Here is a 24768-nt window from a genome sequence, read left to right on the forward strand (position 1 = left end):
AGTGTACAGCCGCACGGCAAAGGGATAGGTTTAGTGGAAAACTTCAAGGAGTGTTTGAAAGTAGCAACCGATATACGGAGAGTAAAAAAAAAAAAAAAAAAAAAAAAAAGTGGATTTACAAGAAAAGCGAACAAGTGTTTTGTATTGATCACCCGATTGTTCTTTTCAGGGAGGTGATCGGGGCATTGAACAGAAGGAGGCTGTTTTGACAAAGAAGGATTGCTCGCTATCGAGGAGAACGCGGATTGCTTTGGGGTTGTTGGGTTTTTTTGTATTAAAACATTCACGAAGAAAGCAAAACGAAAACTAACAGAAAAACAAAACAAAATATATATTTTTTTTTTACCTCGCATCAAACTGTCAACCGGATTCCGTCTACCAACCGCAAAAAAAAAAAAAAAAAAACAAAACCAAAAAGAAACTATAAAACAAAGATTTTGTACTCAAACGCGAACCGAGCTGCGTTCCTCTCCTTGGTTTGTTATGGATGAAAAAACAGAGCTAGTTTATACAAAACGGCATCAGCGATAGTAATTACATGTCATTTGGCCAGCCGCCAGCGAATTCAGTTGCATCGAGTTAATCGACGGAGACAATAAAGCGCATGTGTTTTTGTGTTAACTGCTGTGCCAGACGCACGCTATTGAAAACACGCACGCAAACTTTGTGTGTATTCAAATAAAAAACAAACAAAGGCGCATCTTCACCGATGCGCGGAAGAAAGCAAGCGGGGCTCTGCAGCAGCTGACACGGTGCCTGCCCTTCAAGGGATAAACTCTCTTCTTTCCTTTTCCCTCGCCCCCTTCGCTCAGTCCTGGATTTATTCTGCCGCGGTGTATCTGTGTTCAGGAGCCGAGCCTCACGATGTATTGCTGGCTGATTCTAAACTTCTTGCACCTGTCCTGGGCTGTCGAAGGTGAGTGAAAATCAACAGCAACCCGTACAGATTTAAAAACGCGCATTGGTGTATGTGTGGTAGCCTATATACAGCCCGAAATACACGCCTTGACCGATTTTATACATGTACCCGTACAATCACACATCTATCTATCTATCTATCTATCTAGTTTTGTTTGCGCAACATTTGTGTTTTATATACAGTCTGCATATTGATAGATTGAAATAGAAATCCGCCGTTTTGTTTTCAGATATACTTTCCCTTGACAAAAGCATGTTAAACACATCGGAACGTCGGAAAGCTCTTTGAGCAAAATCATGTCTCTCTCTCTCTCTCTCTCTCTCTCTCTCTCTCTCTCTCTCTCTCTCTCTCTCTCTCTCTATAGGTCGTTCAATCCATCTTTAAGTTTTCCTATCGTTGTATTTATTGGGTGAGACCCAAGCGCATCATTTTACTTTCAGATTTCTTAAACCTCTTTTAAAGGCGGTGCAGCGCTAAGAAGCTATAAGGAATACTAAAGAAAGCCGATTCTTAATCTTCTTATTTATTTATTTTCTAAAGAAGCCAAGAAAGAAAGAAAGAAAGTGGCTTTTGCGCTTCAGTTATATCCGTCTCTTCCCCCTGCCAAGCACGGAGCTGATCTGCCCCCCCGAAAAAAAAAATCCGATTAAACGGAACAGAGTTTAAAAGAAAGAGGATTTGCATTTATAATTTCTCCACTCCGCGGACTGGCAAATTAAGACGGGACCCCAGAGTGTATCCTGTTTAAACTCCCCGAGCTGAAAGCAACGATACCTCCGTTCCAAAACTAAGACACTGGCTGTGGAAATAATTATTCTGTTATAGCCGGTTGCGTTTTGTCGTGGTTTTCCTGTTTCTGTGACTCACACCCCGCTAGTTGCGGCCCTGTTCTCGGCGCAGGGACTCAGCCGGGCATGTCGTATTGTCGCATTGCAATTGAATTCCTGTCTTTCACCCATATTCTTTCAGCCACTTCATCCATTCTGCTTTTCTTAAGTCGCAGATGGAGAGAGTAAGTAGGAGGCTGACCCCGATGCACTCGAAAGAGGTGGTTTTTAGAAGAGCTTCTATAATTAAAACGAAGCACACACCAAGAGTCGCGAATCTGTAGAAGCGGCATAATCCTCCGAGCTGCGGGGTGTGTGTGTGTGTGTGTCCAAAAAATAAAAAAAATAATAATAATTTCGTGTTTTATAACTGTACAGAGCAAGGCAACAAACGTGCTATTGTTGAGTTCAAAAATGGTGATTAATTGATAATACAGTCACAGTTTTTCCACGCGTGTATTTTGTATAAAAAGGCCAAGTTAAAGTTACAAATGTTATTCTGGGAGTTCAATAAAAAAAGGATACAACTTTATTGAAATAAAAAAAGCCTAATAAGATAATATATATATATATATATATATATATATATATATATATATATATATATATATATATATATATACACACACACACACACACACACACACACACACACACACACACACACACACTGTGCATACACACAAACGCACACACACACACATTGCGAATAGCATTCGTTGAAAACCATTAACGAGAGACAACTTTATGTCGGGCACAATGCCCTGGCCGTTTTAAATATTTACTAAACAACCGATCGGCACAAATCGCTTAAAAAGCAGCGGCAAACCGGGCAGCGCGACGGCGTGGAGAGCCGGTCACAGCGCTGCCAAAGAGCTGGCAGTCTCCGAACTGGGTGCATTGCTAATGAGCCTTTTCACTTTACTCTCCCTTAATTAAACAGCTTTTTAACTCAAACCCTTCAGGCAGGAAGAATAACTTGGCACGGCACAGGCTGTAATTTACCCTTGTTTGCCCAAAACGAGGGCGGGGAAGGGAGGGCAGCTTTCCAAAGCAAAGCGGTTCTCTTTCTTTTAGCTTCATTTAATTACAGACTTTGCAAAACAGTCCACGCACGGATGGATTTGTGAAGTAGAGATTGCGTTAATTAGCAAAGGCAAATGAAGTCACGTGACCAGGTGGTCTAATGTTGATTTTCCCAGCATTGTGTTTCATTACAAACTGGAACCTGATGGAACTTCGTGTGTGTGTGTGTGTGTGTCTGTGTGTGTGTGTGTGTGTGTGTGTGTGTGTGTGTGTGTGTGTGTGTGTGTGTGCGTGTGTGTGTGTGTGTGTGTGTGTGTGTGTGTGTGTGTGTGTGTGTGTGTGTGTGTGTGTGTGTGTGTGTGTGTGTGTGTGTGTGTGTGTGTGTGTGTGTGTGTGTGTGTGTGCGTGTGTGTGTGTGTGTGTGTGTGTGTGTGTGTGTGTGTGTGTGTGTATGCGTGTGTGCGTGTGTGTGTGTCTGTGCGTGTGTGTGCCTGTGTTTTCCAATTTAATGATAATGCATAACTTTGTTTGCAACGCCTGCTTCCCAGAGTAGCCAAAAGAACATAACGAGCCGCAGTATTAACCCTACCCCTGGCGAGACTTAAAACATCACCCCCAGACTGCAACCGCTAAACAGCAGCCGAGCCGTGATTTATCTCCCAGTGAAATTACAGGGAAAGTTGTGTTTTTTATGTTCAGACTGGCCGGAGATGTAACAGCATTGTGGAATTTCGTTTAATGGCCCGTGGCACGCTAGCTCGTTCGGGGCCCTTGTTAGATTCTGTTGTATTGCATTACGCTGCCCGGCTGTCTCCAAACGCGCAGTTTGAAACTGAAGTCTGCTGCACAGGCTGAGAAATGAAATATGACTTGGCGCTCTTCGGTTTACAGGTGGTAACATAAAACGCATTTATACTGGTGTGTGTGTGTCTGTGTGTCTGTGTGTGTGTGTGTGTGTGTGTGTTTCTTTAGGCATTTATCATGCGTCATCTTTTTTTCTGAGTGAAAAGTGTACATTTTTCTGGATGGACCTGCCTTTATAAAAGTTTGTAGTGTGATAAAGCAGTGTGAGCTTGTTAAAGCATAGGGAAGCATTGTAAAGCACAGAGAGGTGTGGTAAAGCATAGGGAAGCATTGTAAAGCACAGAGAGGTCTGGTAAAGCATAGGGAAGCATTGTAAAGCACAGAGAGGTCTGGTAAAGCATAGGGAAGCATTGTAAAGCACAGAGAGGTCTGGTAAAGCACAGGGAAGCATTGTAAAGCACAGAGAAGCATTGTAAAGCACAGGGAGGTCTGGTAAAGCACATGGAAGCATTGTAAAGCACAGAGAGGTCTGGAATTACAAAACAACCCATTTGGTGAATGCATAAACATGGGGAAAGCGTGGTAAACTTTCATCAGGGCGTGCCCATTCCACTGTGAATACCACCTATAATTTCTTCTCCATAAACTTTTTAAAAATGACTTTCTTTCTTTATTTGCTTTTCTTTCTAAATATACCGCCTTCACCACATCCCCGGTGTGTTATACAGTGTGCGTGTGAGACCCGTCATTGCCCCATACTGTATATAAATGAACTCCCCGCTACACAATGCAACCCTACACTTGATATCCATTTGCAAACCATAAAACAAACAAACACACACTTCCACACACACACACACACACACACACACACACACACACACTTGTGATTCCTTTGACGTACCGACTAGATCGTCAGGTTTCGGTTTGCAGGGGTGGGGGAGGCGTGATTTCCTCCCCCAGTTTTGGGAAGCAGTCTAGCAATTTTTGTATAAACAGCGGGGTCATTTGCATCACATTTGAAACGCTTAGCTCGGAACCGGCCGGTGTGTTTTCGCCCTGTTCTCGGCTCCTCCGTGCGCCGTCAGCGTCGTTCTCCTGCCCATTCACACCAACCCACGCCCCGAGGGCCAGAATGGCGAAAGTCGACACCTTTACAGGTAGAAGGTGTTGGGAGTGATAGACTGGTAACCACCAAATCCCGGGAGCTCAATACGCAGGTGTGAATTGTTTTAGTGGTTTTGGTAAATACTGACGTGCCCGAGTATATATATTTTCGGCCACGTCAGTATTTTTATATATATATATATATATATATATATATATATATATATATATATATATAAAATATATATATATATATATATATATATATATATATATATTAATTGTGTGTGTTGTGTGTAAATATATATAATATAATAAGACGTTCACACACACAAGTATGTGTGTGTGTGTGTGTGTATAGCACACACACACGTCATGTCATTTTTTGTTGGCGAAACACATGTTGAAAAAAAAAATTCCAGCGAATGGGGGTGTATATTTTTCTTATTCATTTGGGACTGTAAAACTGCGGTTTATACATATATATATAAACCTCTATATAGCATGAACTCACTCAGCTTCATAGAGTCCAGTGAAAGCTGCTGAATAATGTTCCCTTGTTAACATATGAATTGCACCCCCTCTATATAGAATGAACTCCCTCAGCTTCATAGAGTAGTGAAAGCTGCTGAATAATGCTCCCTTGTTAACATATTGAATTGCACCCCCTCTATATAGAATGAACTCCCTCAGCTTCATAGAGTCCAGTGAAAGCTGCTGAATAATGTTCCCTTGTTAACATATTGAATTGCACCCCCTCTATATAGAATGAACTCCCTCAGCTTCATAGAGTCCAGTGAAAGCTGCTGAATAATGTTCCCTTGTTAACATATTGAATTGCACCCCCTCTATATAGAATGAACTCCCTCAGCTTCATAGAGTCCAGTGAAAGCTGCTGAATAATGTTCCCTTGTTAACATATTGAATTGCACCCCCTCTATATAGAATGAACTCCCTCAGCTTCATAGAGTCCAGTGAAAGCTGCTGAATAATGTTCCCTTGTTAACATATTGAATTGCACCCCCTCTATATAGAATTAACTCCCTCCGCTTCATAGAGTCCAGTGAAAGCTGCTGAATAATGTTCCCTTTTCTAACCTGTGGTCAGTTCTACCTAAGGCCACGATTCAATGATCATTTAGCTATAAATAAATAAATAAATAAAACAAGCAAAAAACCAAAAAGTTTTGTTAATTCCCTTTTTGTTCTAGTTAAAATGTTTCATTTCAAGCACACATGCAACACAGTGAGTATGATTACAATTCATAGTAAATTAATTCAAATGTTTTAAAAGTTAAATTATATATTACATACACACGTGTAGCTTGAAATGGTCTAAAATAAGTGAGTGTGGTTACTATGGTTACCATAGCATCAGAATCCTAGGAGTATGCCACTGTTTGTTTTCAAACACTTTCCATTCACAAAGGCGTGGCACTGAAACCTCGTGAAGCTGGCTCTTGTTCCCATGTGTGTGTGAGTGTGTGTATATATATATATATATATATATATATATATATATATATGATATATCATATTATATGATAATATATAGATATATATATATATACATATATATATATATCATATTATACTATATAGTTAAGATAACTTCACTGTAAGTGACTCTGCATATAACGCACAGTTCACAGCCTGCCTCTGTAAAGCGCTTTGTGATTGTGGTCCACTGTGAAAGGCGCTATATAAAATAAACATATTATTATTATTATTGTTATTATTATTGGAATCATTATTATTTTTGGAGTAGCGATGGATGTGTTGGAGTTAGATTAACTGGGGTTGGGAATTGGGAATGGATTTCTGAAAACTGAATTTCACTTGAGAAACAGGAATTGACAGAGCTGGGTCGCCAAAAAACTCGATCCAAAAAACTGAACAGAACTGTAACTCCTGTACATGATGGTAGCCATGCAAAGCCATGGGGCGCTGCTGCACCCTCAGCACCCCTAGCTCCAGCGCCCATGAAACGCTCAGCTGTGGATGGCAGCGCTGATAAATGGGACGTTGGACTTATTATTGGGTCGTGTGTCAAACTGAAGAAGACAAATTGATCGGATCACAGACGATCTCGTGAAAGGCCTGTTGAAAGAGGCGGTGTTCTAACTCATCCCGCGTGAATGGAGTGTAATACAAACACACAGCTCCCTTCTTCCCCAGAGGGGGATTCGTAGAGGCAGGGGCTCAGTTGGCGGGTGCTTCCAGTTGTCCCCTATCCGTGGCTCCCGAGTAAAACCAGGAACGGATCAAACTGCTCTGCAGTCTTATTTCCGTCCCGGCTGTACAGTTTCGCAGGCAAACTTTCAAAGAGAAATAGTTAGTCAACACTGCCGCTCTGTTCCTCTTTACAAAACCCCACCTCCCTTTGTGGGGCCTTTCCTCCACAATTAGGAGATTAGGCTCCCCCTCCCCTCCCTTTCACACTTTTGTTTGTGAGTCGCAAAATGCCGGTGTTGCCATAGCAACTTTTTTTTTTACAGAACCGGACCCAGCTGTGTGGGGGGTGTGGGGGGTGTGATTGATGTGCAGTTTGCTGGGTAAGCTTCACACCTCCAGCCCAGGCTTCTGTCAGCGACCTGGGCCCGCGTGGACGTGGAACGTATTTTCACAAGAGGAAAAACAGACGCGCGGAACAAGATAAGCTCGGGTGAAAAACACAGCGGGCTCATCTCTAAAGAAAACATACCGAACACTGAATAGATGAGAGAGTCAAGCCTAGTCACTCTCCCAACTCACCCCACCCTGCTTCCTCCCTTTTGCATTGGCATTTGAGTAGTTCTGTTCAATTACTCTAAAGAATCAGATCGGGTATTGATTATTGATTTTTGACTATTGATTTTTTTTTTCAAATTGCCACCCGGTTTTGAGATTTATTTCTCTCCCTATAAACTGATCAATAATCTTGAGTCACAACTAAACTGGTAAACATAAATGTATCAGATTACACACACAAATATAGTTTCTGATTTATTTATTTTGAAAAGAAAAATTAATTTGGCATTTCATGTGTTTACTGTGATTGCATGCGGCTGTGAATTTTTGGGGCTGCGATTATAATAATATCAGGAAAAAAAAAAAATACATTTTCTCTGTCTTCCAAACAGAGGAGCGCTCATGTGAATCTCCTGCAGCAGCCTGGCTGGAAATGTTTTGAATCCTTGTTTTGCGTTTTCCCCGCAGAAACGCTCATGAACACCAAACTGGAAACGGCGGACCTCAAATGGACAACGTTCCCTAAAACGGATCCACAGGTACGTACGAACTCTGGGGACGGGATGGAGTGGGGGCCCGGGGAGGCCACGCACATCCCATAAACCTGGAGCTCCCCCTATCCAACAGTGATCAGACATGACCTACGTTAGTGAGAGCATTTGATTTCAGGAGATTTTGGCGTCTGTCCGTCTTTTATATCTCACTGCATGACCGCAAGAAATGATTCCTCCTGCTGTAGATTGTTAAATTGAACAATGCTTTACCACAATGTTAATTTATTTGCCTGAGGACATCAGATTCTTTTTTAAATCCAGTTTCCATTAAGACAATTGAAGTTCAGTTATTAACAGCTACTGTTCTCGGCACGCCATTGAGATCTGTCATAGACTTTTTTCGTCATACTGAATTGACAGAAGTTACAGTAGCCAGGGGATGTGTTAGTTATGTAGGCATTTCGTTGGGTGCAGTTGCTTTAAATTATGCTTCTACACTGTCTGAAATATTCTCCCTCTCTCTCTCTCCCTGTCCTTCTCCTTCTCCGTCTCTATCTCCCCACCCATCTCCCTCTCTCTCTCCCTGTCCTTCTCCCTCTCTATCTCCCCATCAATCTCGCTCACTCTCTCCCTGTTCTTCTCTATCTCCCTCTCTCTCTCTCTGTCCTTCTCTATCGCCCTCTCTCTCTCCCTGTCCTTCTCTATGTCCCTCTCTATCTCCCCATCTATCTTCCTCTCTCTCCCTCTCCCTCTCCCAGTGGGAGGAGGTGAGCGGTCTGGACGAGGAATCCAACAGTGTCCGCACTTATGAGATCTGCAACCCCAGTGAAGCCAGCTGGCTCCGGACCACCCTGATCCCTCGCCGGGGGGCGACCCACGTCTACGTGGAGATCAAGTTCACTATGATGGAGTGCTCCTCCATCCCGCACAGCACCCGCGGCTGCAAGGAGACCTTCAACCTCTTCTACTTCCAGGCGGACAGCGACATCGCCACGGCCCACTCCCCGGCCTGGATGGAGAACCCGTACACGAAAGTGGACACTGTGGCCGCCGACCACCTCCTCCGCAAAGGGACCTCCGGGAAATTCAACACCAAGACCCTCAGCCTGGGCCCGCTGTCCAAAGCGGGATTCTACTTGGCTTTCCAAGCCCAGGGCTCCTGCATGGCTCTCCTGTCGGTGAGAGTCTTTTACAAGAAGTGCCCGCCGCTCACCGTCAACTTCACGAGCTTCGAGGAGACGGTGCCGCGGAGCCTGGTGGAGGAGGCGGCGGGGCGCTGCGTGCCCAACGCCCGCATGTCCTCGCCGGCGCCCCCTAGGATGTTTTGCGGGCAGGACGGGCAGTGGGTGGAGCAGGTGATGTCGGACTGTGCCTGCGATGAAGGTTATGAACCAGTGGAGGGGAACAGCAAGTGCAGAGGTAGGTGTCTTCATCTTACCCTGCAGACTGATCTAGCCTGGCTTGTTAAAGCCGTTACAGGATGTTAAATAAAAGATCTACGTTATGTTAAAAAAAAAATTCAATCCGAAAATTCTAGGTGATGCAAAACCTTTGGCCAGACCTGTTATATCTATCTATCAATCAATCAATCAATTAATCAATCTTTATTTTATATAGCGCCTTTCATAGCAGAACACCATCACAAAGCGCTTTACAAGATGCAGTAAATACAAGAAAATCCATAATCCTTCAAATACAGAGAAATGCATCATACATGATATACAGTAAAAACACACAATGCACAATACACTAAATACAGTGGAAAGAGCAGAATACAGGATTGCAGCAGAATACATGAAATAGTGCATTAAATACAGTGGAAAGAGCAGAATACATGATAGCAGCATAATACATGAAATAGTGCATTAAATACAGTGGAAAGAGCAGAATACAGGATAGCAGCATAATACATGAAATAGTGCATTAAATACAGTGGAAAGAGCAGAATACAGGATAGCAGCATAATACATGAAATAGTGCATTAAATACAGTGGAAAGAGCAGAATACATGATAGCAGCATAATACATGAAATAGTGCATTAAATACAGTGGAAAGAGCAGAATACAGGATAGCAGCATAATACATGAAATAGTGCATTAAATACAGTGGAAAGAGCAGAATACATGATAGCAGCATAATACATGAAATAGTGCATTAAATACAGTGGAAAGAGCAGAATACAGGATAGCAGCATAATACATGAAATAGTGCATTAAATACAGTGGAAAGAGCAGAATACAGGATAGCAGCAGAATACATGAAATAGTGCATTAAATACAGTGGAAAGAGCAGAATACATGATAGCAGCATAATACATGAAATAGTGCATTAAATACAGTGGAAAGAGCAGAATACATGATAGCAGCATAATACATGAAATAGTGCATTAAATACAGTGGAAAGAGCAGAATACAGGATAGCAGCAGAATACATGAAATAGTGCATTAAATACAGTGGAAAGAGCAGAATACAGGATAGCAGCATAATACATGAAATAGTGCATTAAATACAGTGGAAAGAGCAGAATACAGGATAGCAGCATAATACATGAAATAGTGCATTAAATACAGTGGAAAGAGCAGAATACAGGATAGCAGCATAATACATGAAATAGTGCATTAAATACAGTGGAAAGAGCAGAATACAGGATAGCAGCATAATACATGAAATAGTGCATTAAATACAGTGGAAAGAGCAGAATACATGATAGCAGCAGAATACATGAAATAGTGCATTAAATACAGTGGAAAGAGCAGAATACATGATAGCAGAATAATACATGAAATAGTGCATTAAATACAGTGGAAAGAGCAGAATACAGGATAGCAGCAGAATACATGAAATAGTGCATTAAATACAGTGGAAAGAGCAGAATACAGGATAGCAGCAGAATACATGAAATAGTGCATTAAATACAGTGGAAAGAGCAGAATACAGGATAGCAGCATAATACATGAAATAGTGCATTAAATACAGTGGAAAGAGCAGAATACATGATAGCAGCATAATACATGAAATAGTGCATTAAATACAGTGGAAAGAGCAGAATACAGGATAGCAGCATAATACATGAAATAGTGCATTAAATACAGTGGAAAGAGCAGAATACAGGATAGCAGCATAATACATGAAATAGTGCATTAAATACAGTGGAAAGAGCAGAATACAGGATAGCAGCATAATACATGAAATAGTGCATTAAATACAGTGGAAAGTGCAGAATACAGGATAGCAGCAGAATACATGAAATAGTGCATTAAATACAGTGAAAGAGCAGAATACATGAAACACAGCAGCTAATAGCAGAGATCAGGGTTAAAGAGTATGGGAAGCATATCCCACAAATAAAGGTTGGACGTTTTTATTTTTGAGGAGCACGGAACAGGGTTGAAAACGTACTGGCAGGTTGTCTGCATGATCAGTTTCCTCCTCAGCGCACTCGAGTGTCTCTCCAGCGTAATTAAACAGAAACCGTTTGAACAAGCGCTTGATTTCCTTGTGCGCCTTCAGGGCTCTGAGGTCGCAAGCACGCCACGTATAATACAGGACGGTAACGTGTCACATGAAATTGCCAGCTTGGATCCCCTACAGAGAAAACTACCTCTGATTGTAAGCAAATATGACCGGCTCTGTTTTCTGGCACAGAAAGGTGAAGCGCGGGTGAATGCAGATGCTGAGGAATTATCTCACTGTCTGCTTGATTTTTTGGTGGTTCTGGTTTTACCTTGGAATTCAGACCGAGGGTTTTGTAGTTATGGAGAATGCATATTATTTACTGTAAATGAATTTGAGAGTGTGGGATTCTTTCGTTCTCCTCTGCATTGTCTTTTGTTCTATATTTATCTTCATTCTCTCTCTCTCTCTCTCTCTCTCTCTCCTCTCGCTCTCTCGCTCTCTCTCTCTCTCTCTCTCTCTCTCTCTCTTGCTCTCTCCCCTCTCTCTCTCTCTCTCTCTCTCTCTCTCTCTCTCTCTCTCTCTCTCTCTCGACTAGCTAACTCGTTTTTCCTTTGCGACCAAACCCAGTTAAAATCTCTTCCAGACTCTGCTAATCTGTTTGGCTGCCTGTAACACAGCAGATATTTCGGTTTCCAAGGTACTCAAGCCCCTTGCATACACGCAGAGTCATGCGTCTGTGTGTATACATTACACACACACACACACACACACACACACACACACACACACACACACTGTAATCCAGCGACTCACTAAACACCAATTAAACCTTCATTATCTCAATAGAGACAGTCTGGTCCTTTCTAGTTTGGTTTCTCAGCTGTGTGTACAAGTCTGATAATGAATTTGCAAGTACTAAAGAGGGCCGGATCAACTGGAAAGCGGGGAGGCATTGGGTTGTACCATTCTGCAATGCAGATAGATTTTTAAGACATACGTCCGGAGAACCTGAGATGACTCGACTGGAATCGGGTTTTTTTTTTTTTGTTAATTTGAAGCCACAGTTAAGAGACAGGCGCTTCAACTGGAGTTTCAAATGAAGTGTCAGTCAATCGCGTGTTTTTTAATAAAAAGGCAAAGGGAACTGGAATTGGAATTTGGAATTGGAATATGGAATTGAAAAGCAAGAACTGATCCCCCCAACCCTGACAGAAACAGAAACAGCTCACAAGCCACAGCGGCTGGACATCACAGTGTGGGTCAGCTTACCGGGCAGAGCGGTAATAGCGAGCCTCCAGGGCAGAATGACTTGTCCTGGCTCTTGGGAATCGGGATGGTGAATGTTGGGCGTGTCAGGGAAGGAGATGGAATTAGTTTTCAAGTCTTCACAGGCTGCTAGACTGAAAAACACAGGCTTCCAACCGAGGCAACTCCCATACAACAAAGGACAGTGAAGTCACTGCAGTAATACCTGGGTTATTGTTGTTTTCAGTACAGTGGCAGTAGTGCTGGTGCTAATCTCAAGACGATAACGCCTGGAAAGTGTCTCTTATGAGGTGATGCAAATGTCAATAATAAAATAAAATTTCTTTTCAGTCCCGGACAAAAGGCTCTGTCGTTTTTCGGGGGAGATTGACAGGCAGATTCAAAGATTCCAGAACCCGAACGCTTGGGGACAACTCTGCGAGCGTTCTAACGTGACAGAGAGGGAGTAAACACAACACAAGCCCTTCCTGCTGGGGCTTTTCAAGCTAATTAAGAGCTTGGAGATTCCCCGTGGCTATGATTAACCAATCCACACAAACGTGTACGACACATCAGTGAATTTCATTGTGGCCGTTTCTCTCCGCTATCTAGGTTGTCCTGTGGGCACTTTCAAAGCCACCCGTGGCCCAGGGTCCTGCCAGGCTTGCCCTGTGAACAGCCAATCAGCTTCCTTGGGGTCCCGGGTGTGCTCCTGCCGCCATGGGTACTACCGCGCCAGGACAGACCCCGCCCACACACCCTGCACCAGTAAGTACCACTCTACCCCAGCCAGACCCCCTCACGATGTTTCCTTGTGTGTCAAGGTTGGGTATCTGTGGCGACTGCTGTTTCTCAAAGCCCCTTCCCCTCTCTCCTCCCCTCTCGCTTAGCCCCACCTTCAGCCCCCCGGAGTATTGTGACCCGCATCAATGACACCTTGGTCACCCTGGAGTGGAGCCAGCCTCTGGACATGGGGGGTCGTTCTGACGTCTCCTACAACATCGTCTGCCGCAAGTGCAAGGATCCGCTGGTGAAGGGGGCCTGCGAGAACTGCGAGGAGAGCGTCTCCTTCCGGCCCCTGCAGCGGGCGCTGTCCCAGCGCAGGGTGGACGTCTGGGGGCTGTCCCCCTACACCACCTACACGTTCGAGATCCAGGCGGTCAACGGCGTGTCCGAGCTGAGCAGCTCCCCGCCGCAGTCCGAGGTGGTCAACGTCACGACCAACAGGGACGGTGAGTGTGCCAGGGTGCGGGAGCGGGCCGGTATATCCAACGGGTTTACAACAGGAGAAGGGACAGCTAAATGCCAGTGTATTTCTCATCAATATCAGGGTCTAGTGCTGTATATTATAAAGACATTTCAGAGGGCTGGATCTCATCAATATCAGGGTCTAGTGCTGTATATTATAAAGACATTTCAGAGGGCTGGATCTCATCAATATCAGGGTCTAGCGCTGTATATTATAAAGACATTTCAGAGGGCTGGATCGCATCAATATCAGGGTCTAGTGCTGTATATTATAAAGACATTTCAGAGGGCTGGATCTCATCAATATCAGGGTCTAGTGCTGTATATTATAAATGCATTTCAGAGGGCTGGATCTCATCAATATCAGGGTCTAGTGCTGTATATTATAAAGACATTTCAGAGGGCTGGATCTCATCAATATCAGGGTCTAGTGCTGTATATTATAAAGACATTTCAGAGGGCTGGATCTCATCAATATCAGGGTCTAGTGCTGTATATTATAAAGACATTTCAGAGGGCTGGATCTCATCAATATCAGGGTCTAGCGCTGTATATTATAAAGACATTTCAGAGGGCTGGATCTCATCAATATCAGGGTCTAGTGCTGTATATTATTCATAGGCTAACATGTCGTGTGTTTGTCTAATAGCTAAGCAAACTCTTTTTGACCATATGGCTTCTCTTAATACAAATCAGTGAATGAAAAGTGTATTTTCTTAAACTGCCACAAAGTACCTTTCAAAATCAAATTGATAAGATTGCCAAATAGTTCAGCACTAAAGTTTACCAACCCTGGCAAAGTGAGCAAACCCCAACACAGAACGAAGGTGAATTAATACAAGTATCAGCCCTAATACAACAGAAGCTGTGATCGAGAGGGTCTTCTGTATCCGCACAGCCATAGGCTGACAGCGAGTGTCTTCTGCTGTTTCAGTTCCGGTTCCAGTGACCAGGATCCAGGAGAAAGAAGTGACCGGAAGCAGTCTGACCCTTTACTGGCCAGTGCCTGTCCCATCCAACTACCAGATTCTGGACTATCAAGTCAAGTACTTCGAAAAGGTCAGGAGTCTTGTGGAGCTGATAGCGCTTTGTGCATTGACCTTAGCTTTGACCTGACTGTAGAATGACTCAAAACTGGGTAACACACACACACACACACACACACACACACACACACGATGAGCCAGTGGCTGAGCCGGGATTTGAACCTCCTGGTGTCAAGCCCCCTTTCTTTAACCACGGGACCCCCAAACTCAACCACATTCTCTCCCCCCTCCCCCGTGTTTAGGACCAAGGGGAAGCAGGTGCCGTCCATCTCAAAACCAACACCAACTCCATCATTATCAACGAGCTGAAGCGAGGCACGATCTACGTGGTGAAAGTGAGGGCCAGGACCATGGCTGGCTACGGCGGCTTCAGCCAGGATATCTCCTTCCGCACCCAGCCTGATGGTAAGGAAAGGGCCAGGCTCCGGGGATCGCTTCAGGCCTCTGTGGTCTGTGAGAATGAGTCACTGATTCCTTCTTTCTCTCCTTCCTGGATTATTTCCTTTCTTTTTTTTCCTCCTTCCCGCTCTTTCTGAAAAGTCTGTAATAGTTTTCTGGGTGGACATGCCTTTATGAAAGTGTCCTCTAGTAAAAGCACAGCAAAGTGCAATACAGCACAGAGAGGAGTGGCAAAGCACAGGGAAGCATTGTAAAGCACAGAGAGGTGTGGTAAAGCATAGGGAAGCATTGTAAAGCACAGAGAGGTCTGGTAAAGCAGAGGGAAGCATTGTAAAGCACAGAGAGGTCTGGTAAAGCATAGGGAAGCATTGTAAAGCACAGAGAGGTGTGATAAAGCATAGGGAAGCATTGTAAAGCACAGAGAGGTGTGATAAAGCATAGGGAAGCATTGTAAAGCACAGAGAGGTCTAGTAAAGCATAGGGAAGCATTGTAAAGCATAGAGAGGTGTGGTAAAGCACAGGGAAGCATTGTAAAGCACAGAGAGGTGTGGCAAAGCATAGGGAAGCATTGTAAAGCACAGAGAGGTGTGGCAAAGCATAGGGAAGCATTGTAAAGCACAGAGAGGTCTGGTAAAGCATTGCGGCGAACTTTGAAAGAGCTTTCTTTCTCCCTTTTTTCTTTCTTTCAAATTGCAAAGCTGAGACACAAACTGCAGAGAATACAATGCAATACAATTCAGTACAATTCACATTTCTATAGCACCTTCCGTCCCAAGGACCCCAAAGCACTTCACACACGAAAAAACCAAAGCAACAATTAAATCGTTCCGTGAAAACAGTCTAATAGAATATGTTCTGAAATTGAAGATGGTAGAACACAGGCAGCATGGGACACAGCGCGCCCAAAATAAACCCTCATGAGTCCGGCGCTACGTGGGCGAAGTTTCTTTGCAGCGCTGCGCAGGAAATGATCACAATGGAATATCCTGAGCCCGTTTCCCAGACGGTGTCAGACAACAAAGGCTGGTTTTAAATATAATGCTGCTTCAGTGAATAACTCCCAGACTCGGCTGTGTCTCTGTCAAACAATGAGATGAATCGCGTTCCTGCAATCAAGCGCTGTATAAATATTGCATTAAAAAGAAAAACAGCCCCCCTCTGCTCTGTGCCGGTGGAGCTGAGAAAGAGAAAGGGAGGCTCTTATACGCTCTGAACAGCCTCCCTCTGCTCTGTGCCGGTGGAGCTGAGAAAGAGAGGCTCTTATAGTCTCTGAACAGCCTCCCTCTGCTCTGTGCCGGTGGAGCTGAGAAAGAGAGGCTCTTATAGTCTCTGAACAGCCTCCCTGTGCACTGTGCTGGTGGAGCTGAGAAAGAGAAAGGGAGGCTCTTATACGCTCTGAACAGCCTCCCTCTGCTCTGTGCCGGTGGAGCTGAGAAAGAGAGGCTCTTATACTCTCTGAACAGCCTCCCTCTGCTCTGTGCCGGTGGAGCTGAGAAAGAGAGGCTCTTATAGTCTCTGAACAGCCTCCCTCTGCTCTGTGCCGGTGGAGCTGAGAAAGAGAAAGGGAGGCTCTTATACTCTCTGAACAGCCTCCCTCTGCTCTGTGCTGGTGGAGCTGAGAAAGAGAAAGGGAGGCTCTTATACTCTCTGAACAGCCTCCCTCTGCTCTGTGCCGGTGGAGCTGAGAAAGAGAGGCTCTTATAGTCTCTGAACAGCCTCCCCCTGCTCTGTGCTGGTGGAGCTGAGAAAGAGAAAGGGAGGCTCTTGTCTTCTCTGAACAGCCTCCCTCTGCTCTGTGTTCAGGAGAGTTCGCGATGTGGTCTAGCAGGACCGCTGTGACTCCAGTAGGTGACGAGGCGCATGCTTGGAGTCCGTTACTGACAGGGTTTTCATATTGTCTGCAGAACCAACTAACAGGGACCAGCAGATTGCTCTGATCGCAAGTACTGTGGCCGTCGGAGTGCTGGTGGTGGCGATTGTCATTATCGTTGCGGTCGTCTGCATCAGGTAAGCACCCCCCCCATTCGCTCCCCCCCCCCCCCCCCCACGGGGTTTACGCACGAAGTCAGTAAGTCTCCAAACACTCCTACAAAGCATGTACACTTGCCAACTACCGATTAGAACACTGGGGGAGTCGAAATAATCACACCAAAAGGGGGTGGTACATATGCAAATGAGGATGTTCTTGAATTTGACCGAACTAGGACACAGCATTGCTTTCTTTTGCCGAAGTGCTAAATCGCAGGCACTGCCGAACTACTACACAGCGAAAGGAGATACGGACGAACTGGAATCGACAGGAATTGCTATAGTGGGTTCGGCCCGGTGGGATAATGGCGTTTGTGTTTTTATTTTTATATATCAAACAGGTCTTTAGTTGTACCTGCCATGGTATTTCCTGACTGCGTGACCAATATTATTGTGTTCTCCTAACAGTCGCTCAATTCCCTTAGCGTCTATCTGTTGGGGGCGGATAGGGGCTTGTTGTAGTCTATTATTAGTCTTGCTGGAAGGAAGGAGAGGAGAGAGAGATTGAGAGAGAGTGATAGAGAGAGAGAGAGAGAGAGAGAGAGAGAGAGAGAGAGAGAGAGAGAGAGCGAGAGAGAGAGGAGAGAGAGAGAGAGAGAGAGCGAGAGAGAGGGAGAGCTAGAGAATAGAATTAACATTCCCTGCTATTGTTTATTCCAGGAAACACAGCAACTCGAAGGATCCTGAATACTCAGATAAGCATGGGCAGTACCTCATCGGCCACGGTAAGAAGAGGAAGCCGTGATTTTGGTGTCTATTCCAACCCCCCCCCCCCAAATCTATTCCTCTAGCTGTGCATAAAAACACAGGGAAAGTTTGGAATGCAACATTTCAATAGGATTTAAAATAATTGCAATTCCGAGTTTAATTAATCTCCTCGTCCGATTAAAAAGCCCCCCCCCCCCAGTTTTATCTCCTTTTCCTTGTCGCTTGCAGGAATAAAGGTCTACATCGACCCCTTCACTTACGAAGACCCCAACGAAGCGGTGCGCGAGTTCGCCAAGGAAATCGATGTGTCCTGCGTCAAGATCGAAGAGGTCATCGGTGCCGGTAGGTGTCTCTGCGGAGTTCCGAAAAAGAAAATCAACCCGGGTCAACAGCTCCCCGCTCCCGTCCCTTAAACGCCAGCGACCCACGAAATATTCAGAGATCAAGTGCTAATGGTCAGCGAAAATTCAAATAGCACTCCCTTTTCATGTCTTGCTAAGACTTTTCTCCGTTTGGTGATGATGGGCAGAAGGCTTTTTTTTCTAATAATAGCTAATAACTAATAGACATGCAATAATCACTATGTCAAGTATTCATGCCTCTTATTTTGCAAGCAATTATTAAGTCATTTAATTGCTTCAGTGCCCTATTTGTATCCAGCTACCCAGATGCAAGAGAAAAAGAACATAAGAATATATTTTTACCTAGGATGATGAAATTTAATTATTTTAACAAAAAAAAAAGGGTCGAAGCTGCCCAAGTTTAACATATTCTGAAACGTGCCATTAGAAAAACTCCTTTAGGGTAAGCCCTATTCTAACTCTCTTGAAGTGACTGCAGATTGCGTTTGAGTTAGTGGGAAACGCACTAACCTTTCAGACGATGGCTGCATCTCTGCTTTCTCCCCGCCCCCTGGACTTTGTAATGTCACTGCCGGGTTTTAAATGGGGAAATTGCAGAAGTGCAACAGGTCAGACGCATTTAAGACGCGAGGGGCGTGCTCAGCTTGAGCTGATGAGTGGCTTCTCTTAATGCACTAGCTTTCCGCTCGGTCAAGTATTGTTGGTGCATTATATTTGAGTCTGGTTAACCAGAGTTGGTAAAATAAAGGCTCAAGGCAAAAGAGATTCTATAATCCCAGTGAAGGATTAGAAACTGCTTGATGAGATTCTGGGATCAATAAGCTGCTAACGAGCAAACGAGCAAGATGGGCCTCCTCTCGTTTGTAAACTTTATGTTCTTAAAAGAAACATGTTTGATTTTCGTAAGTCTTAATATCGCCACTGAGATTTGGGCGATGAAAATCAAACAGCTGCAAAAATCCTAAACGATCTCGTCGTACTTTAACCCGAATCCCTTCTAGGTGAGTTTGGCGAGGTGTGTCGCGGGCGTCTGAAGATAGTGGGAAAGAAAGAGAACTACGTGGCTATCAAGACCCTGAAAGGAGGCTACACTGAGAAGCAGAGGCGGGCCTTCCTGAGCGAGGCCAGCATCATGGGCCAGTTCGACCACCCCAACATCATCCGGCTGGAGGGCGTCATCACCAACAGCTGTCCGGTCATGATCATCACAGAGTTTATGGAGAATGGCGCCCTCGACTCCTTCCTCAGGGTAAGGGGTATTGGCCAGGGTTAGTGGGAGGTTTGGTCTGGCTCGTATATTAAACAGACTTTAGAAATGAGACTCCCGTCCCATAGCAGTCTGATCCAGCTCTTGTTTTACTATGAGTTTAATGAGCCACACCTGGGCTTGTTACCTAGACACTAATCAAGCCCATAATAAAACCTGAAATGGGCGAAACTGCTGTGCAACCAGAGTTTTATGTCCATCCCTGTGACAGCTTAATGTACGGGTTATTTATCTGGTCAGATCATTCCAATTAGTGGTTGCCTGTTTACTCAAAAAAACTAGCTTTTCTTGCAGACAAGGAAATTCATGGTGAGTTCGTTTTTGCAAATCAGGAAGCCATTCTTCAGGAATAACTCTCTCCTCCCCCTCCTCCTCCTCTTCTCCCGTTCCAGCTGAACGACGGTCAGTTCACTCCGATCCAGCTGGTGGGAATGCTGCGCGGGATCGCGTCGGGAATGAAGTACCTGTCGGAGATGAGCTACGTACACCGCGACCTGGCGGCTCGAAACATCTTGGTCAACAGCAACTTGGTGTGCAAGGTCTCCGACTTCGGACTGTCGAGGTTCCTAGAGGAGAACTCCTCCGATCCCACCTACACCAGCTCGCTGGTAAGATCTCAACCCTCTTAACCCCAGGACCGGCACAGCCAGGAGTGATCTATAATACCGCACCCCACTCAACCCCAGTTGAAAACCCTTGCTGCCCATCCTTTCGGTTTTGTGAACAAGTGAACGTGACCTTAGCTGGGAAAGAACAGGCAGAATCCGTCAAACTCCCATCGCGTACAAAGTCTTTTCACTCAACCTGGGTAGATGAACGTAGTTCCCAGGGTTCTTCTTTGAAAAAGCCCCCCCCCCCAAAAAAAATAAATCTAAAAACTTAATTTAAAACATCTTGTATGTGGCCAGCTAATCAGATGTTTCTGCAAAGGTTTACTACAGGAATCCAAGGTTTATCCACAGCCCAGTCACAACCCCAGCTCTGCAGGAAGACCTGCACCCGTTTGATCCTAGTCTCTATTTTGGGAAAACCCGAACCCTTAACCCTAGTCCCTGTTTTGGCACACGTTTCAGCTGTGCACACGGATGTGTGACTCGGTAGACTTGACCTGCGTGGTTTCCTTTCCGGCACAGGGTGGCAAGATCCCGATCCGATGGACCGCTCCGGAGGCCATAGCGTTCCGGAAATTTACCTCTTCCAGCGACGTGTGGAGCTACGGCATCGTCATGTGGGAAGTGATGTCGTTCGGAGAAAGACCCTACTGGGACATGTCCAACCAAGACGTAGGTGTCCGCTGCGATTGCCTGTTTTGGGGTGGGGTTTACAGAGGAGACACAGCGATTGGAATGCAGTTCGATGTGATAATGAGGTTCTTTAGTGCCGGAGGAGCTTAGCAAATATCCCAGCATCTGATGGAATGTTAATTTGAGTGTGGTTAACCAGGGTTGGTAAGTAAACCTTCAGGCCACATAACTCTATATAGGACGTCCAGCACTTTAAAACATACACCAATACCAAAAGTTATAATATTTTAATCTATAATATTTGAGTCTCTTTTTCAGTACCGCTGTCTCTGCCTCGCCTTCCGCTGTCTCTGCCTCACCTCCCTCTCCCCCTCTCTCTGTCCTCAGGTTATCAATGCAATTGAGCAGGACTATCGCCTGCCCCCTCCTCCGGACTGCCCCAACTCTCTGCACCAGCTCATGCTGGACTGCTGGCAGAAGGAACGGAACGTGCGCCCCCGATTTGCCCAGATCGTCAGCTCCCTGGACAAGCTCATCCGCAACCCAGCCAGCCTCAAGATCCTGGCCCGCGAGGCCGTAGGGTAAGCGCGTGTGTGTCTGACAGAGAAAGTTTCCAAAAAATATAGGATTCGATGTCAATAGAAAATAACGTGGCAACTGACAAGTTCTGCAAATACACCCCCTCGGCTAGTTCTATTAAAAGAGAAACAACTTCCATTGAAAAGGTGTCATTTTGTTTTTTCAAGGCAGCGTTCCGATCTTATAGACGCTGATCCTTTTTCGCATAGGAGTAATTGCTCAGCGAAGTATGATAAGCACGCAAGCAATAGGTTGCTAAGCGCGAGAGTAAAATGCAAAGGCTTGCAAAAGACGAACGCGTGACGGAATTCACCAGATTTAAAATCCCTTGGGGATTATTCAACTGGGAATCTGAAAAAAAAAGAGGCTATCTGTTAGTAAACACAAAGAAACAGAAAAAAAACACACACACACACACACAATGTTGTGTGCTAATCCCTTAATGGGTTCTATTTAAAAACAAACAAAGGGGGTCTAGTTCTGATAAGCTGAGCAGGGGGAAGAGTTTTCACCTGTGGAAACTCAAGCCAGGTCCTGCTGTAATTTAGGGAGTAAAGGGCATGAGGTCAGGGTTAATTGAGCCTGATAGAGATCAGAGGAGAAATTGTCTGAAGCCAGGCTGGCGGGGAGCTCACACATACCTAGGAGTAGATGGAAGAGGCAGATAAGCTATCTCTCGGGTTTGTTCAGCGATGATAACAGATCTGCAAACATCCCCAGGTGTAAGGTGGGGGGGGGGGGGGTGGGGGGTGGAAGCTGTGCTGTTTCTTTCTTTAAAACTTTATATATTCACTTATGGAGTAAACAAATGCAGTTAGACCCAAGTCCTAGTCCCGAGTTTTCCAACTATGCTCGACTTGATTATTGACAAGAGCAGTAGGAGATTATTATATTATTATTATTATTATTATTATTATTATTATTATTATTAGTCATTTAGCAGATGCTTTTACCCTAACAACTCAACTGCTGCTGCTGCAGAGTCTCTTCCAATAGGACCTCCTTTCTTTTACGTCTCATCTGAAGGACGGAGCACAAGGAGGTTCAGGGTCTCGCTCAGGGTCACACACACACACACACACACACACACACACACACACAGACAGTCAGTGACTGAGCCAGGATTTGAACCTCCTGGTATCAAGACCCCTTTTCTTTAACCGCTGGACCCCCCCAGCGGGGGGGGGGGGGGGGGGGGCGGGGGGGGGGGGGGGGGGGGGGGGGGGTCGCAGGAATGGTTGCAAGAATGAGTTTCTAACCCTGATCCACAAATTAGGAGCTGTAACTGGATTCAGTAAAATGTATTTGAAATAAAGGGTCTACTTCTGATACTTACTCTGGGACAATATGTTTCGTGACATGCAGGGCGTTTTATGATATCCGCCATTTACCCGAGAGACTATGACCTCCAGTGAACGAACCACACTTCTGTCTCATTCAAGAGCCACTATAAAGCTTTACAATCAGCTTGCGTGATCTTGTTGGTGAGCCAGCTACGTTGGACAATACCTGTGAGAAAGCGCTTCGATTTTAGAGAATGACCATGGGGTGTTCTGTGTGTTTTCTCTCCCCGCAGGCCGTCCCACCCTCTCCTCGATCAACGCCTGCCCCCCTTCTCCTCCTTCGTCTCGGTGGGCGAGTGGCTTCAGGCCATCAAGATGGGCCGCTACGAGGACAGCTTCGTGCAGGCCGGCTTCAGCAACTTTGACCTGGTCAGCCAGATCTCAACAGAGTGAGTCTGATCACGGCACAGCTTCATAGGCGATTCAAACTGGTTCAGTTTGCGCCTCTATCAGTTGCTCTCTGCGGGAGAGCTCTTTCTCTGCTTACTTTATCGTGCCACCCTCAGTACCGTTTGCTGATTCTCTTCTTCTTTCCCATTTTCCACCCCTCCCCTACAGAGACCTGCTTCGAATTGGCGTCACCTTGGCTGGTCACCAGAAGAAAATCCTATCCAGCATTCAGAACATGAGGGCGCAGCTACAGAGTCCACAACCTGCTCGATACTGACACCCACAGCAATACCTCCAGACCCCAGCGCCCTTGGAACAGCCAACACAGCCTTTCAAACTTTGATACACACTCTCCCATTACCAGGTGGGGAGTCTCGTGCTGAACAAGGTTAAACGTGACACTTTCCCTTTGTGGAGTGAGGATGGGGAGCCGTGACTCTAGGCCCTGGACCAGGCGTGTCCTGGAGGGCTGTTACTCCAGGTTTGCTCAACAGGTAAAAGGAAATCATGAACGACTCTAGGGTTCGGATTGTGGATTCACTGGTTCAAATTGAACAGTTTTCGAACGGGGTTGGGACAAAGACCACGAATTGGAATTGGAACCCCTGCTCTAGACCCTCTCTCCAAAACAAACACAAGCTTCCCACTTCTGTTGGGGGGGGTGTACCGGATTTCCGACGAGGACTAGAACAGTCCCAGTCAGTTTCGTGTGCAGGTCTCGTGAGCTTGAAGCCCATGCTGTACCCAGCATGCAATTAGGTGTGCCGTGAAGTTTGGGGGGGGGGGGGGGGGGGGGGGGGGGGGGGGTGAGAGTGTCCATAATAGCCATCGGACCAGTAAGCCAAAAGATTGCTGGACTGTATGGCAAGGGTTTGCAGCATCATGGACTAATTAAACCCTGTAGAATAAAACACTGAGGGAATTGTTTTTCTTTTAAAAATCCGGTCCCTGCTTGAGGGATCCTGCGCGGTGAAGAACGAAGGATTCTATCAGTGAGACACAGACAGATTTGATTTTATCTTTTAACCTGGACCTTCATTAACACTGTCGACCAAAATACGTCTCCAGCAACTATTTTACTCCAGCAACTGCTCTGAAATTTTTGGTTTTAAGTCCAGTTTGTAGGTCTGGTTTCGAAGCCAACAGCGCAGTGGAATTTAAAGCAGACAAGCGCTCCGACTTGTGACCGTTCTTTGAAAAAAAAAAAAAGAAAAAACTGGACACACTTGTATTGTGAAAGCCATAGAGCTGACCCTTGACCCTGGAAGATGATGTCGCTGTGACGTGCAAGACTGCAGGAATCATCCTTGGGGAACCAAATCTTCATATTGAAGATTATTATATATATATAATATATATATATATATATATATATATATATATATATATATATATATATATATAGATACATATATACATATACAAAAATATATATACATTTGTTGGAATCGGGAGAATTGCGTATTTTCCTAAAAGTATAGTCAGGTGATCATTCCGAGATATTATTTAGAGCAGTGAATTAAGTTTTTGTTTTTTGTATGATTTGCAAAACGTTCAGTTGCAGGAGCTATTAAAATCTATCTTAATGCCAAGACCAAACTTTTTT

General features: G+C 44.9%; 1 protein-coding gene across 1 annotated transcript; it reads left to right on the plus strand.

Moving 5' to 3' along the window:
- Positions 1-23947, plus strand: LOC121305560 (ephrin type-B receptor 4a-like). The gene is made up of 16 exons (XM_041237221.1): positions 1-916; positions 7881-7951; positions 8665-9325; positions 13161-13316; positions 13439-13780; positions 14731-14855; positions 15085-15247; positions 17146-17248; positions 17930-17994; positions 18206-18319; positions 19341-19588; positions 19999-20214; positions 20740-20889; positions 21238-21431; positions 23006-23161; positions 23331-23947. The coding sequence occupies exons 1-16, from the start codon at positions 865-867 to the stop codon at positions 23437-23439; spliced, it is 2925 nt and encodes a 974-aa protein (XP_041093155.1). The 5' UTR covers positions 1-864; the 3' UTR covers positions 23440-23947.
- Positions 23948-24768: the final 821 nt, after the last annotated feature.

This window comes from Polyodon spathula, chromosome 44 (genome assembly GCF_017654505.1).
Source record: "Polyodon spathula isolate WHYD16114869_AA chromosome 44, ASM1765450v1, whole genome shotgun sequence".
Taxonomy (NCBI): Eukaryota; Metazoa; Chordata; class Actinopteri; order Acipenseriformes; family Polyodontidae; genus Polyodon; species Polyodon spathula.

Coding starts and splice junctions, on each gene's coding strand:
- LOC121305560 (XM_041237221.1), top strand. CDS start 865: ATGTATTGCTGGCTGATTCTAAACTTCTTGCACCTGTCCTGGGCTGTC. Junction 13,781..14,730: donor CGTCACGACCAACAGGGACG/GTGAGTGTGCCA, acceptor CTGCTGTTTCAG/TTCCGGTTCCAGTGACCAGG. Junction 18,320..19,340: donor CGAAGAGGTCATCGGTGCCG/GTAGGTGTCTCT, acceptor AATCCCTTCTAG/GTGAGTTTGGCGAGGTGTGT.